The sequence below is a fragment of the Bos indicus x Bos taurus genome, chromosome 23 (genome assembly GCF_003369695.1).
Source record: "Bos indicus x Bos taurus breed Angus x Brahman F1 hybrid chromosome 23, Bos_hybrid_MaternalHap_v2.0, whole genome shotgun sequence".
In the NCBI taxonomy this organism is placed as follows: Eukaryota; Metazoa; Chordata; class Mammalia; order Artiodactyla; family Bovidae; genus Bos; species Bos indicus x Bos taurus.
In genome coordinates this window covers 9,703,651-9,725,236 of record NC_040098.1, presented here as the reverse complement: position 1 = coordinate 9,725,236, position 21,586 = coordinate 9,703,651, and the positions used below count along the sequence as shown (strand labels likewise).

Sequence of the window (21,586 nt, the reverse complement as noted above, 5' to 3'; positions counted from 1 at the left end):
TTATCCTGTTATCATTTTCTTAATTGTTTTGGGTTTATTTTCTGTAGGTAGGTCTTTTCCTCTTGTTTCCTGCCTAGAGAAGTTCCTTTAGCATTTGTTGTAAAGCTGGTTTGGTGGTGCTAAATTCTCTTAACTTTTGCTTGTCTAGAAAGCTTTTGATTTCTCCATCAAATCTGAAGGAGAGTCTTGCTCCATAGAGTATTCTTGGTTGTAGGTTTTTTCCTTTCATCACTTTTTTTTTTTTTTTTTCCTTTCATCACTTTTAATAGATCATGTCATTCCCTTCTGGCTTGTAGAGTTTCTGTTGAGAAATGGGCTGATAGCCTGAAGGGAGTTCCCTTGAATGTTATTTGTCATTTCCCTTGTTGCTTTTAATATTTTTTAGGGCTTCCTTGGTGGCTCAGATGTAAAGAATTCGCCAGCAATGTGGGAGACCTGGGTTTGATTCCTGGGTTGGGAAGATTCCCTGGAGGAGGGCATGGCAACCCACTCCAATATTCTTGCCTGGAGAATCTCCATGGTCAGAGGAACCTCACAGGCTGCAGTCCATGGGGTAGCAAAGAGCTGGACACGACTGAGTGACTAAGCACAGCTCTGTCTTTAATTTTTGTTGGTTTGATTATGGTGTGTTTCAGTGTGTTCCGTCTTTGGTTTACCCTGCCTGAGATTCTCTGTGCTTCCTGTACTTGGTTGACTATTTCTTTTCCCATGTTTGGGAAGTTTTCAGCTATTAATCTCTTATTAATAAATTATAAATATTTATTATAAATATTTTTATCTTATTATAAATATTTTCTCAGGTCCTTTTTCTTTCTAATCTCTTTCTGGGACCCCTACTGTGTGAATGTTGGTGTGTTTAATGTAGTCGCAGAGGTCTCTTAGGCTGTCTTCATTTCTTCTCATTCTTCTTTCTTATTCGCTTCTACAGCAGTGATTTCCAGGAAAACAGACTCCAGTCTTGCAGGGCACAAACAAAACCTTTTGTGCACCAAGACTCAGAAGAAAGGAGTGACCCCACAGGAGACTGAACCAAAACTGCCTGCTAGTGTTGGATGGTTTCCTGTGGGGGAGGCATGGATTGGCAGGGGCTCACCACAGGAATGGGGCAGCAGCCTGGAAGGTCCCCCTTGGAGGTTGCCATCAACCAGAGGGTTGGGTCACCTCAGGCCAAAAAATACCGGGGAGGGAGCACAACCTCACTCATCAGCAGATAGTTGGATTAAAGCTTTACTGAGCAAGGCCCTGCCCACTAGAGGAAGGCCCAGTTTTTTTCACCACCAGAAGGCGATGGCACCCCACTCCAGTACTCTTGCCTGGAAAATCCCATGGACGGAGGAGCCTGGTGGGCTACAGTCCATGGGGTCGCTAAGAGTCAGACACAACTGAGCTACTTCACTTTCACTTTTCACTTTCATGCTTTGGAGAAGGAAATGGCAACCCACTCCATTGTTCTTGCCTGGAGAATCCCAGGGACAGGGGAACTTGGTGGGCTGTCGTCTATGGGGTCGCACAGAGTCAGACACGACTGAAGCGACTTAGCAGCAGCAGTCCCTCCCATCAGGAAGCTTACACAAGCCTCTTAGCCTCCTCCATCAGAGGGCAGACAGAAGAAGCAAGAACCACAGTCCCACAGTGACTAAAACAAAAACCACATTACAGAAAGTCAATCAGCATGTTAAAGCAGAAAGTTATGTCTCAGATGAAAGGACAAGATAAAACCCCAGAAAAACAACTGAATGAAGTGGAGATAGGCAACCTTCTAGAAAAAGAATTCAGAATAATGATAGTGAAAATGATTCTGGATCTTGGATAAAGAATGGAGGCAAATATTGAGAAGATATAAGAAATGTTTACCAAAGACCTAGAAGAACTAAAGAAGAAACAGAGATGAATAATATGCTAGAAGGATCCATAGCAGAATAACTGAGGCAGAAGAACGGATAAATGACCTGAAGGATAACCGTTTTAATTTTGATGTAGTCCAATTTATCTTTTTTCTTTGGTGCTTTTGGAGTCAAATCCAAGAAATTACTTCCAGATCCAGTGTCGTGACTCTTTTCTTCTAAGAGGTTTATGTCTAGATCTTTGATCCATTTAATTTTTATATATGGTGTAAGATAAGGATCCAAATTAATCATTGTGCATGTGGATATCCAGTTTTCCCACCACCATTTGTTGAAAATATTTCCCTTTGCCATTGAATGTTTAGTATTCTTGTCAAAAATCATTTGACCTTAAATGTGAGGGTTTATTTTTGAGCTCTTCATTCTCCTCCATGATCCTTATGTCTGTTTGTAAATACCACACTATTTGGATTACTATTGTTTTGTTGTAATAATACTTGAAATCAAGAAGTGTGATACTGCCATTCTTCTTTTTCAAAATTGTTTGACTCTTAGTGATGCTGAGATCAGTGAAAAGGTTCAAGTGGTAACAGCCTGATCCCTGCAAAGATCCTCCCCATCAACCAACCTTTTGCCTAATGTTTTTGTTCATTGATTATTGCCTGAATCATTTCAAATAGGGGTTAGAGAATGGCAATTTTCCCCCACATTTATTAGCTGGGGTAGTTCTGGGGGGAAGAAGCTTTTCTTTATCAACAATGATTTATTTTCCTGAAATTGAGTTTTACAAATAAGGCTAGATTAAATGCTTAATTCTTTACCTTTAATTGCAGTTCTTTAAGAGTAAGGGTTTATTGCTCTATTTACTTTGGTGAAACTAATGAATGATGAGCATTAAAGATTATATATCCTTTTTATAGGTATCAAAAACTCTTAGATTTTATACAAGAAATCTGTTTCACTGTTATTGTTAGAGTCCTCTACTACTACAGTAGTCCTGACTACTGATGATGTCACCAATCATCAGACTTTATTCTTATCATTGACTCTATCTTCCAACAAAGTAACACAGTAAACATTTTTTTTTAATGTCACTTACAGTGCTAAGTACTTCTGCATAAATAATTTAATATTTTTTTGTATTTATCGAGCACTCCTACCCTGTGTGCCGTCACCATCCTGGGATGTTTCCCCAGACATCTCCCTCCCGTGCTGCCCCTTTCAGTTAGGCCGCTGCTCTTACTCTAGGCGCTCGTTTCTGTTTATTCATTTATGGAGTGTCCATTTGGAGTTGTGTTTTGCAGACACCAGCAGATGTATGTAAATGTGTCCCTTATCTTACAAAGGAGTGTTATAACTATAGATACTGATATACATCTTACTTTTTTTTCCACTTAATTCTAGAGATTAGTGTAGAAATCTTCATTCTTTTTCTGGCTGTGGTGTATTCTCTTTGCTAGATATGTCTTCATTTTTCTAGCTTAGACTCCATTGATGGACATCTGAGTTATTTAAAACTTCTTCCAATATGAAATAAAAATCCTTTGGAGACATAATATTGGCACACATTATTGTTTTACATGCCTTGAAAAAGTACGTATAGGTTGGATTGATAAAAAAAATTTCTTGGTGTTGCATATATAAATAATGTACTATTAATTTTTCTCTAGCTTCTTCCCCATTTCTCTTCTCTTTTTCACATTCCTGATAGTATCAGAAATGGATATTCCCTCCTGTTTGCCTAGTCTCATGACTTCTTTCCATTCAGGCTTCTGTCCCTCCTACGCCACTAAAACTGCTGCTCTTTTCAAAATCACCAGTGACCTACATGATGCTGCAGCCAGTGCTTTGTTTTCAGTTCTCAACTTACTTGATTTGTTAGCTGCACTGGGTCCAGTTAATAATTCTGTTCTCCTTGATATACTCCTGGTTTTCCTTTATTCTTTGGCCTCCTCCTCTTTCTTTTTTTCTGGCCTCCTGAATTCACTCCTCTTTTTTTTTTTTTTCTTCCCCTCCCCGAATTCACTCCTCTTTCCTTTTGTTATCAGCTGGTGGTAGGCCTACTTCAGGGGAGGGTAGTTGTACAAGAAGAGAAGACTGGTAGGAAGGGGTGGAATCTCTGTGCTTCTAGGAGTTGAGGCTGGGAGTGGGAGGAGAGGAGGGCATCTGGGTTCAGAGAGCACCTGAAATGAGCCTGTAGTCTGACAAAAGCGTATTGATTGACATGTGGTGAGAGAAGGCATTCCAGGGGAACTGTGGGGTGCCATGTATGACATCGGCCGGGGTCAGCAGCTTCTGTAAGCTTGGGTTCCTGCTGAAGGAGTCAGAAAAGGCTCTGGGGAAGTGGGATTAATTTTGGATTGGCTGCTGTTTCTGAGGTAGGGCTAGAGGGGAGGATTATTAGGATTTGGGTGATGTTGTGGGGAAGGGCACTTTGGCAGTTGGATAGCCTCAGTGATAATAGATGGCTCTAACAAAGCTAATCTGGGGGCATCATTGATAAGAAAGCAAGTAGCCACTGAAAGAGAGTCAGTATAACATTTTACAGCATCTGAATGACCTTGCGAGAAACAGTGTCTCCTGTTATCTTTGTGTCTACCTTTCTCTGTGTCTGTCCTTCCAGCCCAATTAATGGCAATTTTCCCCCCATTCTGAGCCAGTTTTCATCTTTTGTCTCAGACCTGTGTATGTTTTTACTCTTCATTTCGTGGCACTGATTTTACTGGGTTTGGGAAGTAGGAATCCTTATTTCCTAAGACCTTATTAAATCCTAAGATTTAATAAGAGATTATTAAATCCTAAAATTTAATAAGAGATTATTAAATCCTAAAATTTATTTATTTTTTTTTAATCCTAAAATTTAATAAGAGATTAAATGACGACTAAAACCCCCTCTCTCCCCTCACCTGCCGTGTTACGGCAGAAGCTCGTGATTATTACATAGGGCATGATTTGAAAAAACTGTGAAAATGAATCGTCTCTTTGTTGTTGCCATGTCTGCTTTTCTTTCTGAGCCTCTCTCCCTATTCCAGGCACTGAATACCCCTCACTGTCTCGTCTCATCCAGGCTTCCAGTGCTCTGTCCTGGGCTTCTCTTTCTTCTCCCCCTTGTGCTCTTAGGCCTATTGGCTAATCTAATGATGAGGTTAATGTAGCTTAATATGTTCCTTATGGAGGCGTTTTCATTTTAAAATGAAATTCCTTACCTCACACCAGTCAGAATGGCCATCATAAAAAGATCTACAAATAATAAATGCTGGAGAGGATGTGGGGAAAAGGGAACCCTCTTGCACTGTTGATGGGAATGTAAATTGATACAGCCACTATGGAGAACAATATGGAGATTCCTTAAAAAACTAGGAATAAAACTACCATGTGATCCAGCAATCCCACTTCTGGGCATATACCCTGAGAAAGCCATAATTGAAATAGACACATATACCCCAGTGTTCATTGCAGCACTATTTAAAGTAGTAAGGACATGGAAGCAACTTAGATGTCCATCAACAGATGAATGGATAAAGAAGCTGTGGTATGTATATACAATGGAATATTGCTCAACCATAAAAAGGAGCGCATTTGAGTCAGTGCTAATGAAGTGGATGAACCTAGAGCCTACTACAAAGAGTGAAGTAAGTCAGAAAGAGAAAAACAAATATTGTATATTAATGCATATATGTGGAATCTAGAAAGACGGTACTGAAAGGTTACTGCTACGAGCTGTGAAGGATGCCGGGATTCTTGGCCTCCGGAGGAGAGGAATTTGACCTGGAGCCAGTGACAAGGCTTGATCACTCAGAGCTTTATGTGTAGCAAAGTTTTATTAAAGTATAAAAGAGATAGTGAAAGCTTCTGACATAGACATCAGAAGGGGACAGAAAGAATGCCCCCTTGCTAGTTTTTAGCAAGGAGTTATTTACCTGTTAGGAAGCTGCTAATTAGAGGAAGGAAACACCTCAAAACTGAGAGAGTTGCACCAGACCCCCTCACCCACAACATGCATTTTGAGGTAGCATTGGCACCAGGTGAGTCATCCCCAGTCATAAAACAATTGACATGAATCTTGAAGAAAGGCAGATTTTCAAGCAAATACATAGTTCATTAACATAGCTTCAGTTCAGTCACTCAGTCGTGTCTGACTCTTTGCGACCCCATGGACTGCAGCACGCCAGGCCTCCCTGCCCATCAGCAACTCCTGGAGCTTACTCAAACTCATGTCCGTTGAGTCATTGATGCCATCCAACTGTCTCATCCTCTGTCGTCCCCTTCTCCCTTAAGGAAGATATGTCCCTGAGAAAAACTCATTGGTTAGCTCAAGATTTGAGATAAAGTTCAGTTCAAGTGGAACCAGGTGCCTTGACAATGCAGGATTAGAAGAGAAAAAAAAAATAAAAGTCTGCCACTTGCCGTTTATTTCCTCCTGCTGCTTGGGGACTGTTAACGAACCTGTTTGCAGGGCAGCAGTGGAGATGCAGACACAGAGATCAGACTTAGGGACAAAGGGAAGTGGGAGGAGAGGATGGGATGAATTGAGAGAGCAGCATGGAAGCAGACACACTACCATATGTAAAATAGACAGCCAGTGGGAATGTGCTGTGTGATTCAGGGAACGCAGACTGGGTCTCTGTGACCACTTGGCGAGGTGGGATGGGGTGGGAGGTGGGAGGGAGGTTCAGGAGGGAGAGGACACATGTATACCTGTGGCTGGTTCTCGTTGATGTATGGCAGAGACTAACACAGTATTGTAAAGCGGTTATCTTTCCATCAAAAGTAAATTTTAAAAAGAAATTCCTGAGAAAATATGAAACTAAGGGATACGTTTTTACTACACAGTGTGGCAAGATGGAGGGGAGTGAAGATGGGGAGGGAGGCGGAGTTGAGTAGAGGCAGCCCTGGAGCAGTCACTCTGCTGTAGATGGCGCCTAGGCCCCAGAAATCAAGAGTTGCCTGTGAGGAGCGGATGAACTGGAGCCCGGCTGTCCCTTCCCCCGTAGATCCTAAGGTAGGTGTTGTGTTAATAGTGAAAGTATCTAAGTGCCTGGGCAGGTGTCATGGGAGCAAAGTGTGTGTGGAGTAAAGAGTATGGAAATGCAGACTGGAGATTGATGCTGGACAGAGACAGAGGTGTCGAGACCTGCTGTAACGCCGACCTTTGCACTACCTGATAGAGGCATGTTTCAGGCTGCCAGAGCACCAGCGCGCAGACTCTCCTTTCCATTGACTCCCTTCTCACTGAAGCCAGGCAGCGCACACCCAGCCTCCCTACTCTGGAAATGAAACATGAGCCCCTATGGCTTGTAGCCCAGCAGCTGACTAGAGCCTGTTTACCTCTGTAGACCTAAGTTGTTTCTTAATCCTCAGGGAGAAATATGGAGTTCCTACAGTGCTTTGAAGATGAGTTGAGCTTTAGGAAGGATTTGAATTTGCAGTCTCCAAATCCAAATCTAGGAGTGGCTAAAACCAGCCTGTGTCTCCTGGTGCTGTCTCACAGCTCTTGGGGATGAGCCCAAGGCAGTTGTTCTAGAGCTCAGAAGACTGTGAGATTTCAGTCCTAGCCACAGTTGGAATTACTTTGAGGTGTCCTTATATAATGGATCTTTGAAAGTGGTACTTTCTGAAGCCTCCAGCCCTTTCCCCTTGGGAACCCAGACCAAGTAGAACCTATTAATGCAGCAGTTTATCACTTGCTTTCCGTGGCTTCCATTTGCATCTTGTGTGGGGCACAGGCAGGCTCTGGAATTAGGCAGTTTCAGCCCAGTATCCACATCAAGCTGGTTCATTTGTGCAGTCCTTGCTGTTCCTGTTTGAAGACTGTAATGCCCTTACTGCACTGCTGAGAAGGGGCTGACCCATAAGGGTGAGATTTCCCTGCAGGTAGGAATGACTCGAGTCCAGTTGATGGGGTGGTCTTTTTGAGGCCTCTGAAGAACTGAGTGAGTGATGGCTCCTCCTGCCTGCCCTGCTACAGCTTTGTTCTGTCCCCTGTAGATCAAAGTACTCTCCTTTATCGTCACTTCACTACAGAGAGAACTGTTAGTGTTGGCTTTGTTACAACTTTACCTTTTAATGTCTGAAAATACACTTTTAAAATACTATACTAATTATTTTAGTAAACTTGTAACAATTTTTAGCTTTACAGTTAGTTTCATAGATGAACAGAGTTCCCATGTACCCGGTTTGCCCCGTTGTTAGCATCTTACATAGTCACGACACTCTTGCTAGTGTGAAGGCGCCGATGTTGGTACCTTACTATGAACTCAACTCCAGACTTTGCATTTCATCGTTTTTCCTACCTTTCTGTGTCAGAAATCCTTCTGTTCCAGAAACTAGAGCCCCATGTTACGCTTACTGGTCATGTGTCCCAGTCTCCTCTGGTCTGTGACAGTTTCTGTCTTTGCATGTTTTTCATATCCCCTGATAGTTTTGAGGAATACTGGCAAGTATCCTTTATATAAACTGTCCTTTATAATGTCCTCCAGTCTGAGCTTATCTGATGTTTTCCACATTATTGGACTGATGTTACAAGTTTAGGAAAGAATACTACGAAAGTGAAGTGCCCTGAAGTGCCCTATGGCGAGGTAGGGGTACTTGATATTTGCAAAATATCTCTGATGAAACTAACCTTGGTCACTTGGTTAAGTAGTTTGTTTGCCAGTTTCTCCACCATAAAGTTAATCCTTTTCTCTTTCCCTATGCTATCACTAAGATAGAGTGGGTTGGGGACGGTGTATAGAATTAAGCTGTACCTCTTGGAAGGGAGAGTATCTTTATATATTATATATCTATATCTATCTATCTATCTATCTATATGTATGTATGTATATTATTTGGAATTCTTTTGTAAGAAAGTTTGTCTCTTCTCCCTCATTTATTTATAGAACTATGAACTCATGTATATTTATTTTATAATTGGAGTTACAATGCAGTGCTCCATTATCTTGTCGCCCATGTTGTTCCAGCTCCAGAGGGAGCTCTTTCAGATGGCTCCTGTATCCCTGTAACATGCTCCATCTTTTTGTGTTTTGAGCACTTCCTTACTTTCTGGTGCAACAAGATGTTCCAGGCTTTTCTTAAATTTTCCATGCCCCAGCCCTAGAATTAGCCATTTCTCCAAGAAGCCCTTGGTTTTTTTCATTAGAGAATAGTGTTTAGGAACCACTGAACACTAGGAGTGGCCATTGCTCCTGGGGAGTCATTACTTGTAGGTCACATTAGTAATTAGAGCTAGAGTGTGTGTATATGCCCACTACCCCTGTATGCAGAATGTCTAGTTGTTTCTGTTTCTTTATTTGTATATATATTAGGATAATGGTGAGTTTGTATTGATGTGTCTGACTTTAATCCAGTACCACAGGGTTTTAGAATGCCTTCTTTGCTTGCTTTACTGTAATGTCCTTCTTCCATGAGGAAAAACCTTGCACCCACTATCCATTTACTTACATTCAGCCCAGTATACCCGTTCCTGTACTATAAATATATTGTAACCTATATTCCCACAAGAAACAAGTTTACCAGTTCTAATATTGTACTCATTTTTTTAAACTATTTCTATTGTAGTGGACAAATCGTAGGTGCTTGTTTACTTTTATTATGATGTTATTTAAGTGGTTTTCATATTCTTTAATCTGGGATGTGTTTGTATGTCAGCATGATTGATTAAGATGATGGATTTTGTCTACAAGTTTAATGTTTCCATTTTACTCCACACTTCTGATAGTCTAAACTTAAGAGTTAAAAGGTTATGTTCTTTCTTCAGTAATTTATGACACATTTCTACAAAAGGAAGTATAGACTTATTAAAAGTTTATACTTACTATTACAGGTTTTATTATATGTAAAAGAGACGAGTTGAAGGAAATAAGATTTGCATCACCTTCTCACCCCAAAGTTCTGGCTCAGGTGCTTTTTAAAAATTTGCCTTAAGGCAAGACATCTAAACTCAGTTTCTCCATTTGCTCAGTAAGTCTTGACAGTGTAGGCTTGATACTTGGTTATATTTTCTTGGCTACTTTTCTAGTACATCCTGTGTTGACCCATTCTTGTTATTGGTGCCAAAGATCATATGCCTATCAGTAAAGATATTATGGTCCTGGGAAATGAGACTGACTTAACTAAAGCTTTCATTCCCTAGACACTTGGTTCCCAAATTCCTGTGGGGAAGAAAGAAATGTGGGTTTAAAAAGCTATACTAAGAGCTAGAAGTTCTTGATAATCATCATGGTTAACTTCTAACTTGAAGTCTGACCTTGGGCCATCACTTCTACCTCCAGACCACAAATCCTTCATCTAGAAAGTGAAACAGTTCCATTAGATAACTCCTAAAGTTTCTTACAGCTGTGGTTTTATCATCAGAGACAGTGAAATAACCTGGTATACGGCCATGCCATCCTGAATGCACGGGTTCTCTTCTGATCTCAGAAGCTAAGCAGGGTCGGGCCTGCTTAGTACTTGAATGAGAGATAGTGAAATACCTGGTTGGCAGGTTTAATCTCAGTAGTTAAGGTGCTCTGGCAAGAATTGGAAATGGTCAGCCTGTTTGAAATAAGCTTATTGGACCATTCATTATCATCCTTTTAATTTGTTTAATTAAAATACACACACACACACTATGTGTGGGGTGAAATGTGAGGTCTATAGGTAGAATGAGGAGGGCTCAGATGGTACCATGGAGAAGATGTAGTCTTCATAGTGTAGTGAAGAAGTAGTAGTATGAAGAAGACTTCGTAATGTAGTCTGCAGAATGCTCCATCATGGTAGTGACTTTGGAGAATCAGAACTGGGCTGTTTATTATTTGGTGTTTATGAATCAGGGACTCCTTAAGTGACATTCCTTTTACAGCTATTATGTAGAATCTGTGAACAGTACAGAAAAATAGCCAAGGTGAAGAGACTATGATGGCTTAAGTATGATTAAGGCTCAGTGAGTTGTATTGAAGAAGCTTTCGCTGTCAAAGCATTAGTCTCGTACTGCTAACAGCCTTCAGAAAAGTCTGTTCCTTCTCATAAGAGTTTCCTGAGCTAAGAGAATGAAACATATGACCTATAGCCGAGTATGCTATCCATACCATATTTTACAAGACAATTTTGGTAAACAGATGAGTGGAAGACAAAAGTAGGAATTAATATACTATAAAAGACAAGGCATTTTGCTTGGAAAAAATTAATAATAGAGTGAAGGAATGTTGCCTTTGGTTAGAAAGTATAAAATAAGAGAGCACAGAATGAGTCTCCCTCAGGCTGCCTGCCATTGAATTGTTCTTTAAAAGCCACATGGTATCAGTTTATGAGATTGAACCTTGTATGAAAGTCTTGAATGATAATGTCCTCTGACCCCCATTCCTGGCTCCTCTTCCACATTTCTAAATGAAGTGGTACTCTGCCTGTCTTTGTTTACAGTGTTAAATCCACAAGTTGAACTTTTTTGATACTTATGTAAAGTTTTACACTTGCTTTAACAGTGTGTCTGAAATGGATGTCCATTCCTTGATCCACACTGGTGTTACTAGCAGCTTTAGCTTCCTCTTCACAATAGGTAAAAAGAGTTGCTCATTATAGAAGTGAACAGTAGATGTCACTGCATCTCCACTCACTACTGCTCTGGCTCAGTTTATTTGGATACAACCAAGTTTTAATACAGCTTCCAAATCACTAACCTTAAATCAAGTATTTATGGCTATCTGACAATTAAGATCCCCTTTTTCAGATATAGAATTGAAAACTGAGAACAAACATAATCCAGAAGAGTTTTCTTCAATTTCCTTTTTAGTGTATTTGTTCTCAGTTCAGTTCAGTCGCTCAGTCGTGTCTGACTGTCTGCGACCCCATGAATCGCAGCACACCAGGCCTCCCTGTCCATCACCAACTCCTGGAGTTCACTCAAACTCACGTCCATCGAGTCGGTGATGCCATCCAGCCATCTCATCCTCTGTCGTCCCCTTCTCTTCCTGCCCCCAATCCCTCCCAGCATCAGGGTCTTTTCCAGTGAGTCAACTCTTCGCATGAGGTGGCCAAAGTATTGGAGTTTCAGCTTTAGTCCTTCCAATGAACACCCAGGACTGATCTCCTTTAGAATGGACTGGTTGGATCTCCTTGCAGTCCAAGGGACTCTCAAGAGTCTTTTCCAACACCACAGTTCAAAAGCATCAATTCTTAAGCACTCAGCTTTCTTCACAGTCCAACTCTCACATCCATACATGACCACTGGAAAAACCATAGCATTGACTAGATGGACCTTTGTTGGCAAAGCAATGTCTCTGCTTTTTAATATGCTATCTAGGCTGATCATAACTTTCCTTCCAAGGAGTAAGCGTCTTTTAATTTCCTATCTGCAGTCACCATCTTCAGTGATTTTGGAGCCCAAAAAAATAAAGTCTGACACTGTTTCCACTGTTTCCCCATCTTTTTCCCATGAAGTGATGGGACCAGATGCCTTGATCTTCATTTTCTGAATGTTGGGCTTTAAGCCAACTTTTTCACTCTCCTCTCTTACTTTCATCAAGAGGCTTTTTAGTTCCTCTTCACTCTCTGCCATAAGGGTGGTGTCATCTGCATATCCGAGGTTATTGATATTTCTCCCGGCAATCTTGATTCCGGCTTGTGCTTCTTCCAGCCCAGCGTTTCTCATGATGTACTCTGCATAGAAGTTAAATAAGCAGGGTGACAATATACAGCCTTGATGTACTCCTTTTCCTATTTGGAACCAGTCTGTTGTTCCATGTCCAGTTCTAACTGTTGCTTCCTGATCTGCATACAGATTTCTCAAGAGGCAGGTCAGGTGGTCTGGTATTCCCATCTCTTTCAGAGTTTTCCACAGTTTATTGTGATCCACACAGTCAAAGACTTTGGCGTAGTCAATAAAGCAGAAATAGATGTTTTTCTGGAACTCTCTTGCTTTTTCCATGATCCAGCGGATGTTGGCAGTTTGATCTCTGGTTCCTCTGCCTTTTCTAAAACCAGCTTGAACATCTGGAAGTTCACGGTTCATGTATTGCTGAAGCCTGGCTTGGAGAATTTTGAGCATTACTTTACTAGCGTGTGAGATGAGTGTGCAATTATGCAGTAGTTTGAGCATTCTTTGGCATCGCCTTTCTTTGGGATTGAAATGAAAACTGACCTTTTCCAGTCCTGTGGCCACTGCTGAGTTTTCCAAATTTGCTGGCATATCGAGTGCAGCACTTTCATAGCATCATCTTTCAGGATTTGAAATAGCTCAACTGAAATTTCATCACCTCCACTAGTTTTGTTGGTAGTGATGCTTCCTACAGCCCACTTGACTTCACATTCCAGGATGTCTGGTTCTAGGTGAGTGATCACACCATTGTGATTATCTGGGTCCTGAAGATCTTTTTTGTACAGTTCTGTATATTCTTGCCACTTCTTAGTATCTTTTGCTTCTGTTAGGTCCATACCATTTCTGTCCTTTATCGAGCCCATCTTTGCATGAAATGTTCCTTTGGTATCTCTGATTTTCTTGAAGAGATGTCTAGTCTTTCCCATTCTGTTGTTTTCCTTTATTTCTTTGCATTGATCACTGAGGAAGGCTTTCTTATCTCTCCTTGCTATTCTTTGGAACTCTGCATTCAGATGCTTATATCTTTCCTTTTCTCCTTTGCTTTTCTCTTCTCTTCTTTTCACAGCTATTTGTAAGGCCTCCCCAGACAGCCATTTTGCTTTCTTGCATTTCTTTTCCATGGGGATGGTCTTGATCCCTGTCTCCTGTACAATGTCACAAACTTCCGTCCATAGTTCATCAGGCACTCTATCATATCTAGTCCCTTAAATCTATTTCTCACTTCCACTGTATGATCATAAGGGATTTGATTTAGGTCATATCTGAATGGTCTAGTGGTTTTCCCTGCTTTCTTCAATTTAAGTCTGAATTTGGCAATAAGGAGTTCATGATCTGAGCTACAGTCAGCTCCCGGTCTTGTTTTTGCTGACTGTATAGAGCTTCTCCATCTTTTTGTTCTAGGCTTATATATTTATACAGTACTGCTGCTACTGCTAAGTCACTTCAGTTGTGTCCGACTCTGTGCGACCCCATAGACGGCAGCCCACCAGGCTCCCCCGTCCCTGGGATTCTCCAGGCAAGAACACTGGAGTGGGTTGCCATTTCCTTCTCCAGTGCGTGAAAGTAAAAAGTGAAAGTGAAGTCGCTCAGTCGTGTCCGACTCCTAGCGACCCCATGTACTGCAGCCCACCAGGCTCCTCCGTCCATGGGATTTGCCAGGCAGGAGTACTGGAGTGGGATGCCATTGCCTTCTCCCATTTGTACACTAGTCCCCCACTTATCTGTGGGGGATATGTTCTGAGACCCTCTAGTATGGACGGTGAAACCACAGACAGCACTGAACCCTATATATACTGTTTTTCCCTATACATACCTAACTATGATAAAGCCTAATTTACAAATTATTCACATTAAGAGATTGTCAACAATAATATATTTGAACAGTTAAGACAATATACAGTAATAAGTTATGTGAATGTAGTCTCTCTCAAAATAGCTTATTGTCCAAATTCAACACCTTTTCCATCTTAACAAAGCACTTACCACTTGCTGTGGATCTCACTTTTGCAGTTTAAAGTGTAACAGCAAAACTAGCATGAAGTTTCCTTTTTCCTTCACAGTTTCATGGTTAGAAGATTTGTTACTCTAAGTCTTAGCAACCTCAGTATATGGTTTTGCTTCTCTTTCCTTATTCAGTTGAAAGCTTTTCACCTTTGCAGTTGAAGCACGTTATGACTTCTCTTTGGCATATCTGAATTGGCCAGCATCAGTACTCTTGCGCTTTGGGGCCATTGTTAAGTGCCATAAGGGTTACTTGAGTACAAGTGCTTGCTGACAAGGAAAGGAAAATGAAGAACTGAATTATGACCAAAAGTCCTACAATGCATCTTTCCAAAGAAACCTCTTACAGTTTCAATGTAGATGGTACAGTTTCCATATCTGACAGATTAAGTTGGTATTAACTTGAATTATTTTAGAAAGCCTGAGGCATACTGAATTTGATATCTTTTGAACTTGTTGTTGAGTCACTCAGTTGTGTCTGACTCTCTGCAACCCCATGGACTGCAGCATGCCAGGCTTACCTGTCCATCACCGTCTCCTGGAGTTTGCCCAAATTCATGCCCATTTAATCAGTGATGCCATCTAACAATCTCATCCTCTGTTGTCCCCTACTCCTCCTGCCTTCAGTCTTTCCCAGCATCAGGGTCTTTTCCAGTGAGTCACATCAGGTGGCCAACGTATTGGAGCTTCAGCTTTAGCATTAGTCCTTTCAATGAATATTCAAGATTGATTTCCTTTGTCATTGACTGATTTGATCTCCTTGCTGTCGAAGGGACTCTAAAGAGTCTTCTCCAGAACCACAGTTTGGAAGCATCAAATCTTCAGCACTCAGCCTTCTTTATGAACCAACTCATAGATGGTGAAAATAGCCAGGGTGATATCTGTTCTCATATGTTAGGGTTAGTGCTGGTTTCCTCCTGGTATAACTACTAATAGTTGCCTCGTTTACTCTCAGTTGTCCTAGTTTGGACAATAGGTGGTCACTCTAAATAGCCCAAGAGGGAGGTGGTTAATAAGTTGCAATTCTAGTCATTACAGGCACTTCTTTTTTTTTTTTTTAAATAAACTCAAGAGTTATGCCTGCCCTGAATTTTCTGAATTAAATCTACAAAATAAAGTAAAACCCATGAGTTTGTAATTCTGAAAATATTACCTTTGGGTTTGTATATATTGATCATTGTTCTTTGGAGTAATGATTTCCAAATATGGTTATGCATCAAAATCAACTAGGGACCTTTTTACAAATAGTTTCATGGGTCTCAACCATAGACCTCTACTGATTTTGTACCAGAGTTTGAACTTGACATTACTAAAAATGTAGAACTGCATGCAATGCAAATGTAATAGGTTACTCTGTCAGTAAAGCTTCTAAAGTAGCATGTAGGAACATTTCTTTGTGTGGTTTGGGTGGTATCTGGGGTTCTCCGTGATGGCTGCTTTGAGCCTTGAGGGTATGCCGGGCGTTGACATGAGTTGCCTTTTTGTTTCAGATGTCATCTGGGTCATTCTCAGTGTGGAAGTGGGTGGACTTTTAGGAGTCACGCAGCAGCTGTCATCTTTTGAAACGGAGTTCAACACACAGCCACATCGCAAGGTAGAAGGAAACTTCAACCCGTTTGCCTCTCCCCAAAAGAACCGACAATCAGATGAAAACAACTTAAAAGACCCTGGGGGTTCCGAGTTCGACTCGATCAGCAAAAACACATGGGCTCCTGCTCCTGACCAAACCGAGCAAGATGAGAATAGACTCTCACAGAACTCTGTAAATCTATCCCCCAGCAGTCACGCAAACAACTTATCAGTAGTGACTTACAGTAAGGTAGGTGCCCTCGGAGAAGAGGAGAAGGGATAGGCGGTGGGCGTTGGGATTTGTGATACCCCTTCTGGCAAACCTAGAAGCCTAGAATGTTCTTTAAGACTGCTTAGCTCTCCTGCCAATGCAATAGCACAAAAACCTACCCCTTCTCCCCTCCCCCCCTCCCCCATCTCCAGGTCCTGTGGGTATTAACTCCTCCATCCACATTTTATAAATACTGCTGTCTCTCTGCTCTGGTTTGGGTGTTGAAAGAACAGAGTTCTTTACCTTTAGCATTTAAAAAAAAAAAGTCAAAATATCACCAGGCATTCTTCCAGTGTAAATGTGTACTAAATGTAGAGCAATAACACACCTTTGGAATTTGTTCCTACTGTTTATTTTTTTTGGTTTTGGGTAGAGTGTTTTTCCTGAAGAAAAAGACAGACTCAATTATTTATCCTACGTGTTGTTGGGCTTCCACTTTACTGACCTAGTTCCCAAGCCTTGATTATCTTCCCGTCTCTTGTGGCCCATCTGCCTCCTCACTGACAACCCAGAGTGGCCCAAGTGATATTTTGACTTTTCATGTGTGCAGAATAAGTGAGAGAATTGTTTGTTGAGTTAATCATAATTTTAAATATTCTGATTGTTCTAAGACTGTCTTCTAGGTGTTTGATCTCTTGATCTGCTTCCCTATGCTTGCTGATTACACAGCGCCTTCCATATTCTGCTAAGGGTGAAGACGGTTGCTGGTTGTTTTTGGTTGGTTGAATAAAGCCCTGCTGCTGAGAGCTAACTGTTGTAGGTGATTTGTGTGGCAGGGCCTGTGAGCACTGCTGTTCCTTCTTCGAATAAAAATGTGATGCATTAAGCTTAGCTTCCCATTTATAGAATCGTATAACTGTTAAGTCTTTGCTTGCTTCATGCTGGCATTCACCCTCAATATTTTAAAAATAAAATTGATTGTTATTTGAGGGACAGCTTGCTGTGTTTTAAGAATGGCATTTTTCTGATCAGTGCTTTATATGTGGTCTAGATCCACAGGCAAATTAAGAAAACAAACTTGGTGATGTGAACTCTTTCTCCACATGGTCGAAAGAGGGACTTCATTCAGTAGAAGGGTAACAAGATTGATTTATTAGTTAGATGGTCATTATAAAGGATTGTGTGGAATCATGTTAGTCGTACAGGATATAAGAAGCAAATAGGCGAGGGAATGGCTTATATTGGAGGAAAGTCTTCACGTCTTAACATTCTAAGAAAAGATTTTTCCTCTAAGTTCCTATTGCTCCAGATAGCTCTTGCTTAAATTTAACCCTTCAGGGTATGGCTATTCCAGGTGGTACAGGCCCTAGGGTAAGCATGCCCTGTTAGAAGGAGAATTCTGAAGCAGTTGAGTGTGCTGTGAAGATGGGAGCTGCAGAAAGCAGAACCTGTTGCCCCAGTGCTTTCTGTAATGGAGGCCCCTCCACCCAGTCGAGCTCCATGGCTCGGCCGTCACTGTAGCCTGAGAGGGCTGCTGCTCCTGGCCAGAGACTGCACTTTTTTCCTGGGTTTCGAACCTGTTAATTATTTTTTGCTCCTTTATGGCTTTAGGGACTGTTGCCCTTTAAGTCTGTCATTGCCCTGGCCTGGGTGGAGTTGGGGGCTTATTTCATAAACTGTAGGATCATTTAGAAATAGCATTTGCAAGAACCACAGAGAAAAGTTTCTCATTGCAGATGATATCCAAGACTGTTGCCTATAATGCATTGAGAATGTGGCACTTGGACCCCAAAGAGAAATCAGAGCCTCCTTTTCTTCTTAAGTGAATCAGAATCTTATTCAGAAGGCACTTGTGTGAACACTAGCAAGTCCTCCGGTAGCAATTCTGGCTAAAATGGAGTCAGCTCTGCCTCTGAGAACGCCTTAGAATTGGGGTAGAGGATAGACAGTCACCAGTAAGGACTTATCGACACATCTGCACTGATGTACAAATCAGTGTACATTATTGAATGTGGAGACTTGAAGGATAAGTTATCACTCCCAGCTCGAAGTTCTCAGTGCAGTGGGGAGATGAAACACGCGTGCCATTCGGTCCAGGTGAAGTGTGAATGTGGTCAGTAGAGCACCACACAGTCAGAATGTATGATTTGTGTGCACGGCTGGGGGTTAGTTAAGAAGGCAGAGATAAAGCAGAGGTGGACCTGATGTAAAAGCACAGATTTGGAAAGACAGGAAGGATAATGATAGCAGAGCAGTTGCAGTGCTGAAGGCAGAATACTGAGTAAGCGCGGTGTGGTCAGGAGTGATGAGTGGGGGTGACGTTCAGTTAGTTGCGATATGTTCCTTTAGATGAAAAAATTTGGATAGAATAATTACAAATGGCTCTGAAAAAAATTGGACTATAGTTAAATGAATATCTTCAAGCAGGGATCATTCATAATTCTAAGTATTTGTGTTTGGCTTAAGAATATAGATTTATTTATTTATAAGGCAAGACTGCTTAAGGTTCTGAAGGGGTGTACTTGACCAAGTGATGAGATCAAGTAGAGACTAGAGTTATTTTTTAACCATTCCCGTGTGCCAGGTGTGCTGCCAAGTACTTTACATGTATCATCTCGTATTTTGATAAGAAAACAAAAGCTCTGAGGGGCTGACTTGCCCCAGTATCACACAGCTAGTGAGGGGCAGAGCTGGGACTCCAGTCCAGGTGCCACATTACTGAAGGTATTAGTAGGTGAGCCTGGGCTCCGCTTAGATCTGCCTTTGTTTTGTTTTTCCTGTGATCAAAAGCATTAACTGAGTCGATGACCAGTATTATCAAGGTGTGAAAGACACAGAAGTTGAAGAAAGAGGCTCTAATGTAAACTGGGGATTGCTGTGGCATTTCTTTTTGGTGGAGGGTGGAAGAGTTCCTCTATTTGTTGAGTCTTTACAGTAGTGATTTCTTTTTATAGTTGATAAAAATAAAAACTTTTTAAACTCTCAGGGTGCACCAACCATGTGGTGTTAATAATAAATAGCCCCCTTTTGTTTATGAATGAGTGGAAAGACTGAGATAGCATCCTAGAAATCTAGAGTTAGAGCAGAGGTGTTCAGTTCACCCCAGGTGCCATCTTTATTGGATAGGAAAGCTGAGCGCCAAAGAATTGATGCTTCTGAACTGTGGTGTTGGAGAAGACTCTTGAGAGTCCCTTGGACTGCAAGGAGATCAAACCAGTCCATTCTAAAGGAGATCAGTCCTGAATATTCACTGGAAGGACTGATGTTGAGACTGAAACTCCAGTACTTTGGCCACCTCATGCGAAGAATTGACTCAATGGAAAAGACTCTGATGCTGGGAGGGACTGGGGGCAGGAGGAGAAGGGGACGACAGAGGATGAGATGGCTGGATGGCATCATTGACTCGATGGACGTGAGTCTGAGTGAACTCCGGAAGTTGGTGATGGACAGGGAGGCCTGGTGTGCTGCGATTCATGGGGATGCAGAGTTGGACACGACTGAGCGACTGAACTGAACTGACTGAGGTGGAGCACCTGGTGCCCTGGTATCAGGGATCACTGAGTTGGCAGTAGATTTGATTTACTCTAAAGAAATTCCCTGCCTGCCCTGAAGGCTGGAGAGAGCATGATGCTCTGGGAAGCCCATGACCACAGTTGTAGGAGACCCGTCCAGTTTCCTGCTGCTTCCATAGTTACAGTTTAACTTGCTAAGGTTGGTAGGATGAGATGAAAAGATTGCTCCATGCACCTTCTGTGAGGGCTGGGTAGATAATATAATGGCACATCTGTCAGTGCCAGGAGCTGGACGCCCTGGGAGCCCTTCCCCTGCCTCCCTTGAGTAATGCCAAGCTCTCTGGACCCAGTGCTCTGTGCTGTGGGCAGGGAGTCAGGGAGCTCTGTCTGTCCTAGCTTCATCCCTCAACATCCAGAGGGCCTGGGCCCTCCTTGTGTGAGAACTGTCAGAGGGAGTCAGAAAGGTGAGTAAGTATATGCTGACCTGCTCCAGGGATTCATAAATCTGACTGCTTTTGTTAAAAACTGGCTGGCCTCATTATCAGCTCAGTTGTGGCTGACCTGTCCCAGGAGAACAGTCAGACCAAGTATTGGTGAAGGTTAGGTGCTGTTTTAATGAACCCTTTTATTTGATTCGCTCAGGAGCCTGTGAGGACAAACAGTCACACTGTTGACTCAAGGCTCGTCTTGCCATGCGTTCTAACGGTGACTCACCTCTGGAGGTCGGGGTAGCTTCTATTTGGGCAGCATTAGATAGTAGCAGAAAACAGTCTACAGAGGTGTGGAACGAGAAAGTAAGTCCTGTTGAAATTAGATACTTCTTTTTCTTACTTGCCAGTAATTTTTTAAATTTCTCAATGTTTTTTAAGAAGGCCTTACAGAGAGGAGCAAGATACAAACCAAATGGTCTTATTCAGGGTAGCTGGAAGTATGAGTATGACTGGCCAAGACCAAGGGCCTGCTCTTCAGGACAGCCCAAATGCTTGCTTCCTTTCTCTAGCAATTGAGTAATGATTTACATCGGAGGAGCTGAAAAGAATCTCAAATTCATTTATTCATTTTGTTACTTGGACTATACCTCTTATTTTGTATTTGTTCTTCTTTTTTTAATGTTTGGAGCTGCTGTTTGTCATATACTCCTCCTTTAAACTGATTACAGCCTGAACCACTGTTATTACTTCCGCCAAGTGCTGGTTTGAAAGGAGAAACGTGTTATTATCTTTGGGGGAGGCTCCTCATGCTCTTCAAGCGTCAGCCAGTGCCGAGTGCCATCTGCCCTGCCTGCCCACAATTTCCACCTGCTCCTCTTTCTCTCTGTCTGACAATCACCCTTCAGTATATCTTGGATCTGGAGCTGAAAAAGTTAGTCTGCTTTTATTATATCAGAAATCACCTTTCTTCTAACCTACAGCAGGGAAGAGCTCGTTTCTCTCTGTTTAGGTGAGGGTTTAGAAACGTAGGCAGAGGATGAGGTGTTAGGTAGCATCACTGACTCAGTGGACATTAATCTGAGAAAACTCCAGGAGATAGTGAAGGACAGGGAGGCCTGGTGTGTTGCAGTCCATGGGGTCATAAAGAGTCAGACACAACTTAGCCACTGAACAACAGGAGGTTAGAGGGAGAAGTTTAGAAAAGCAAATCTGCTTTATGGGCCTGAGGGTGTAATGGCTTGTGGATCTTATTATCTACCTTGAAGTAGCCAGTCCAGTCAGTGTAACATAATAATAAGAAATGACTTAATGGAATTGGGCCCAACATTTGCTCGGTTCTGAGGGCACTGAATTTGACCCACAGGCTGGCGGTTGGTGTCCTTAGCTGGGCTGCCAGCGGTGGAGGGCAGCACGTCCTTCCCGCTGCCTCGTGCTTGGGGGCAGCCCCT

General features: G+C 42.0%; 1 protein-coding gene across 4 annotated transcripts in view; it reads left to right on the top strand.

Moving 5' to 3' along the window:
- The window catches only part of C23H6orf106 (chromosome 23 C6orf106 homolog), a 107,189-nt gene that overhangs the window by 72,417 nt on the left and 13,186 nt on the right, over window positions 1–21,586 (top strand). For 3 of the 4 annotated variants that reach the window (XM_027525198.1, XM_027525196.1, XM_027525197.1), the window contains one exon: window positions 15,906–16,234. In XM_027525198.1, the coding sequence (XP_027380999.1) occupies window positions 15,906–16,234 (329 nt within the window). The remainder of the gene's footprint in view (window positions 1–15,905; window positions 16,235–21,586) is intronic. The other variant, XM_027525199.1, reaches the window with a different exon arrangement.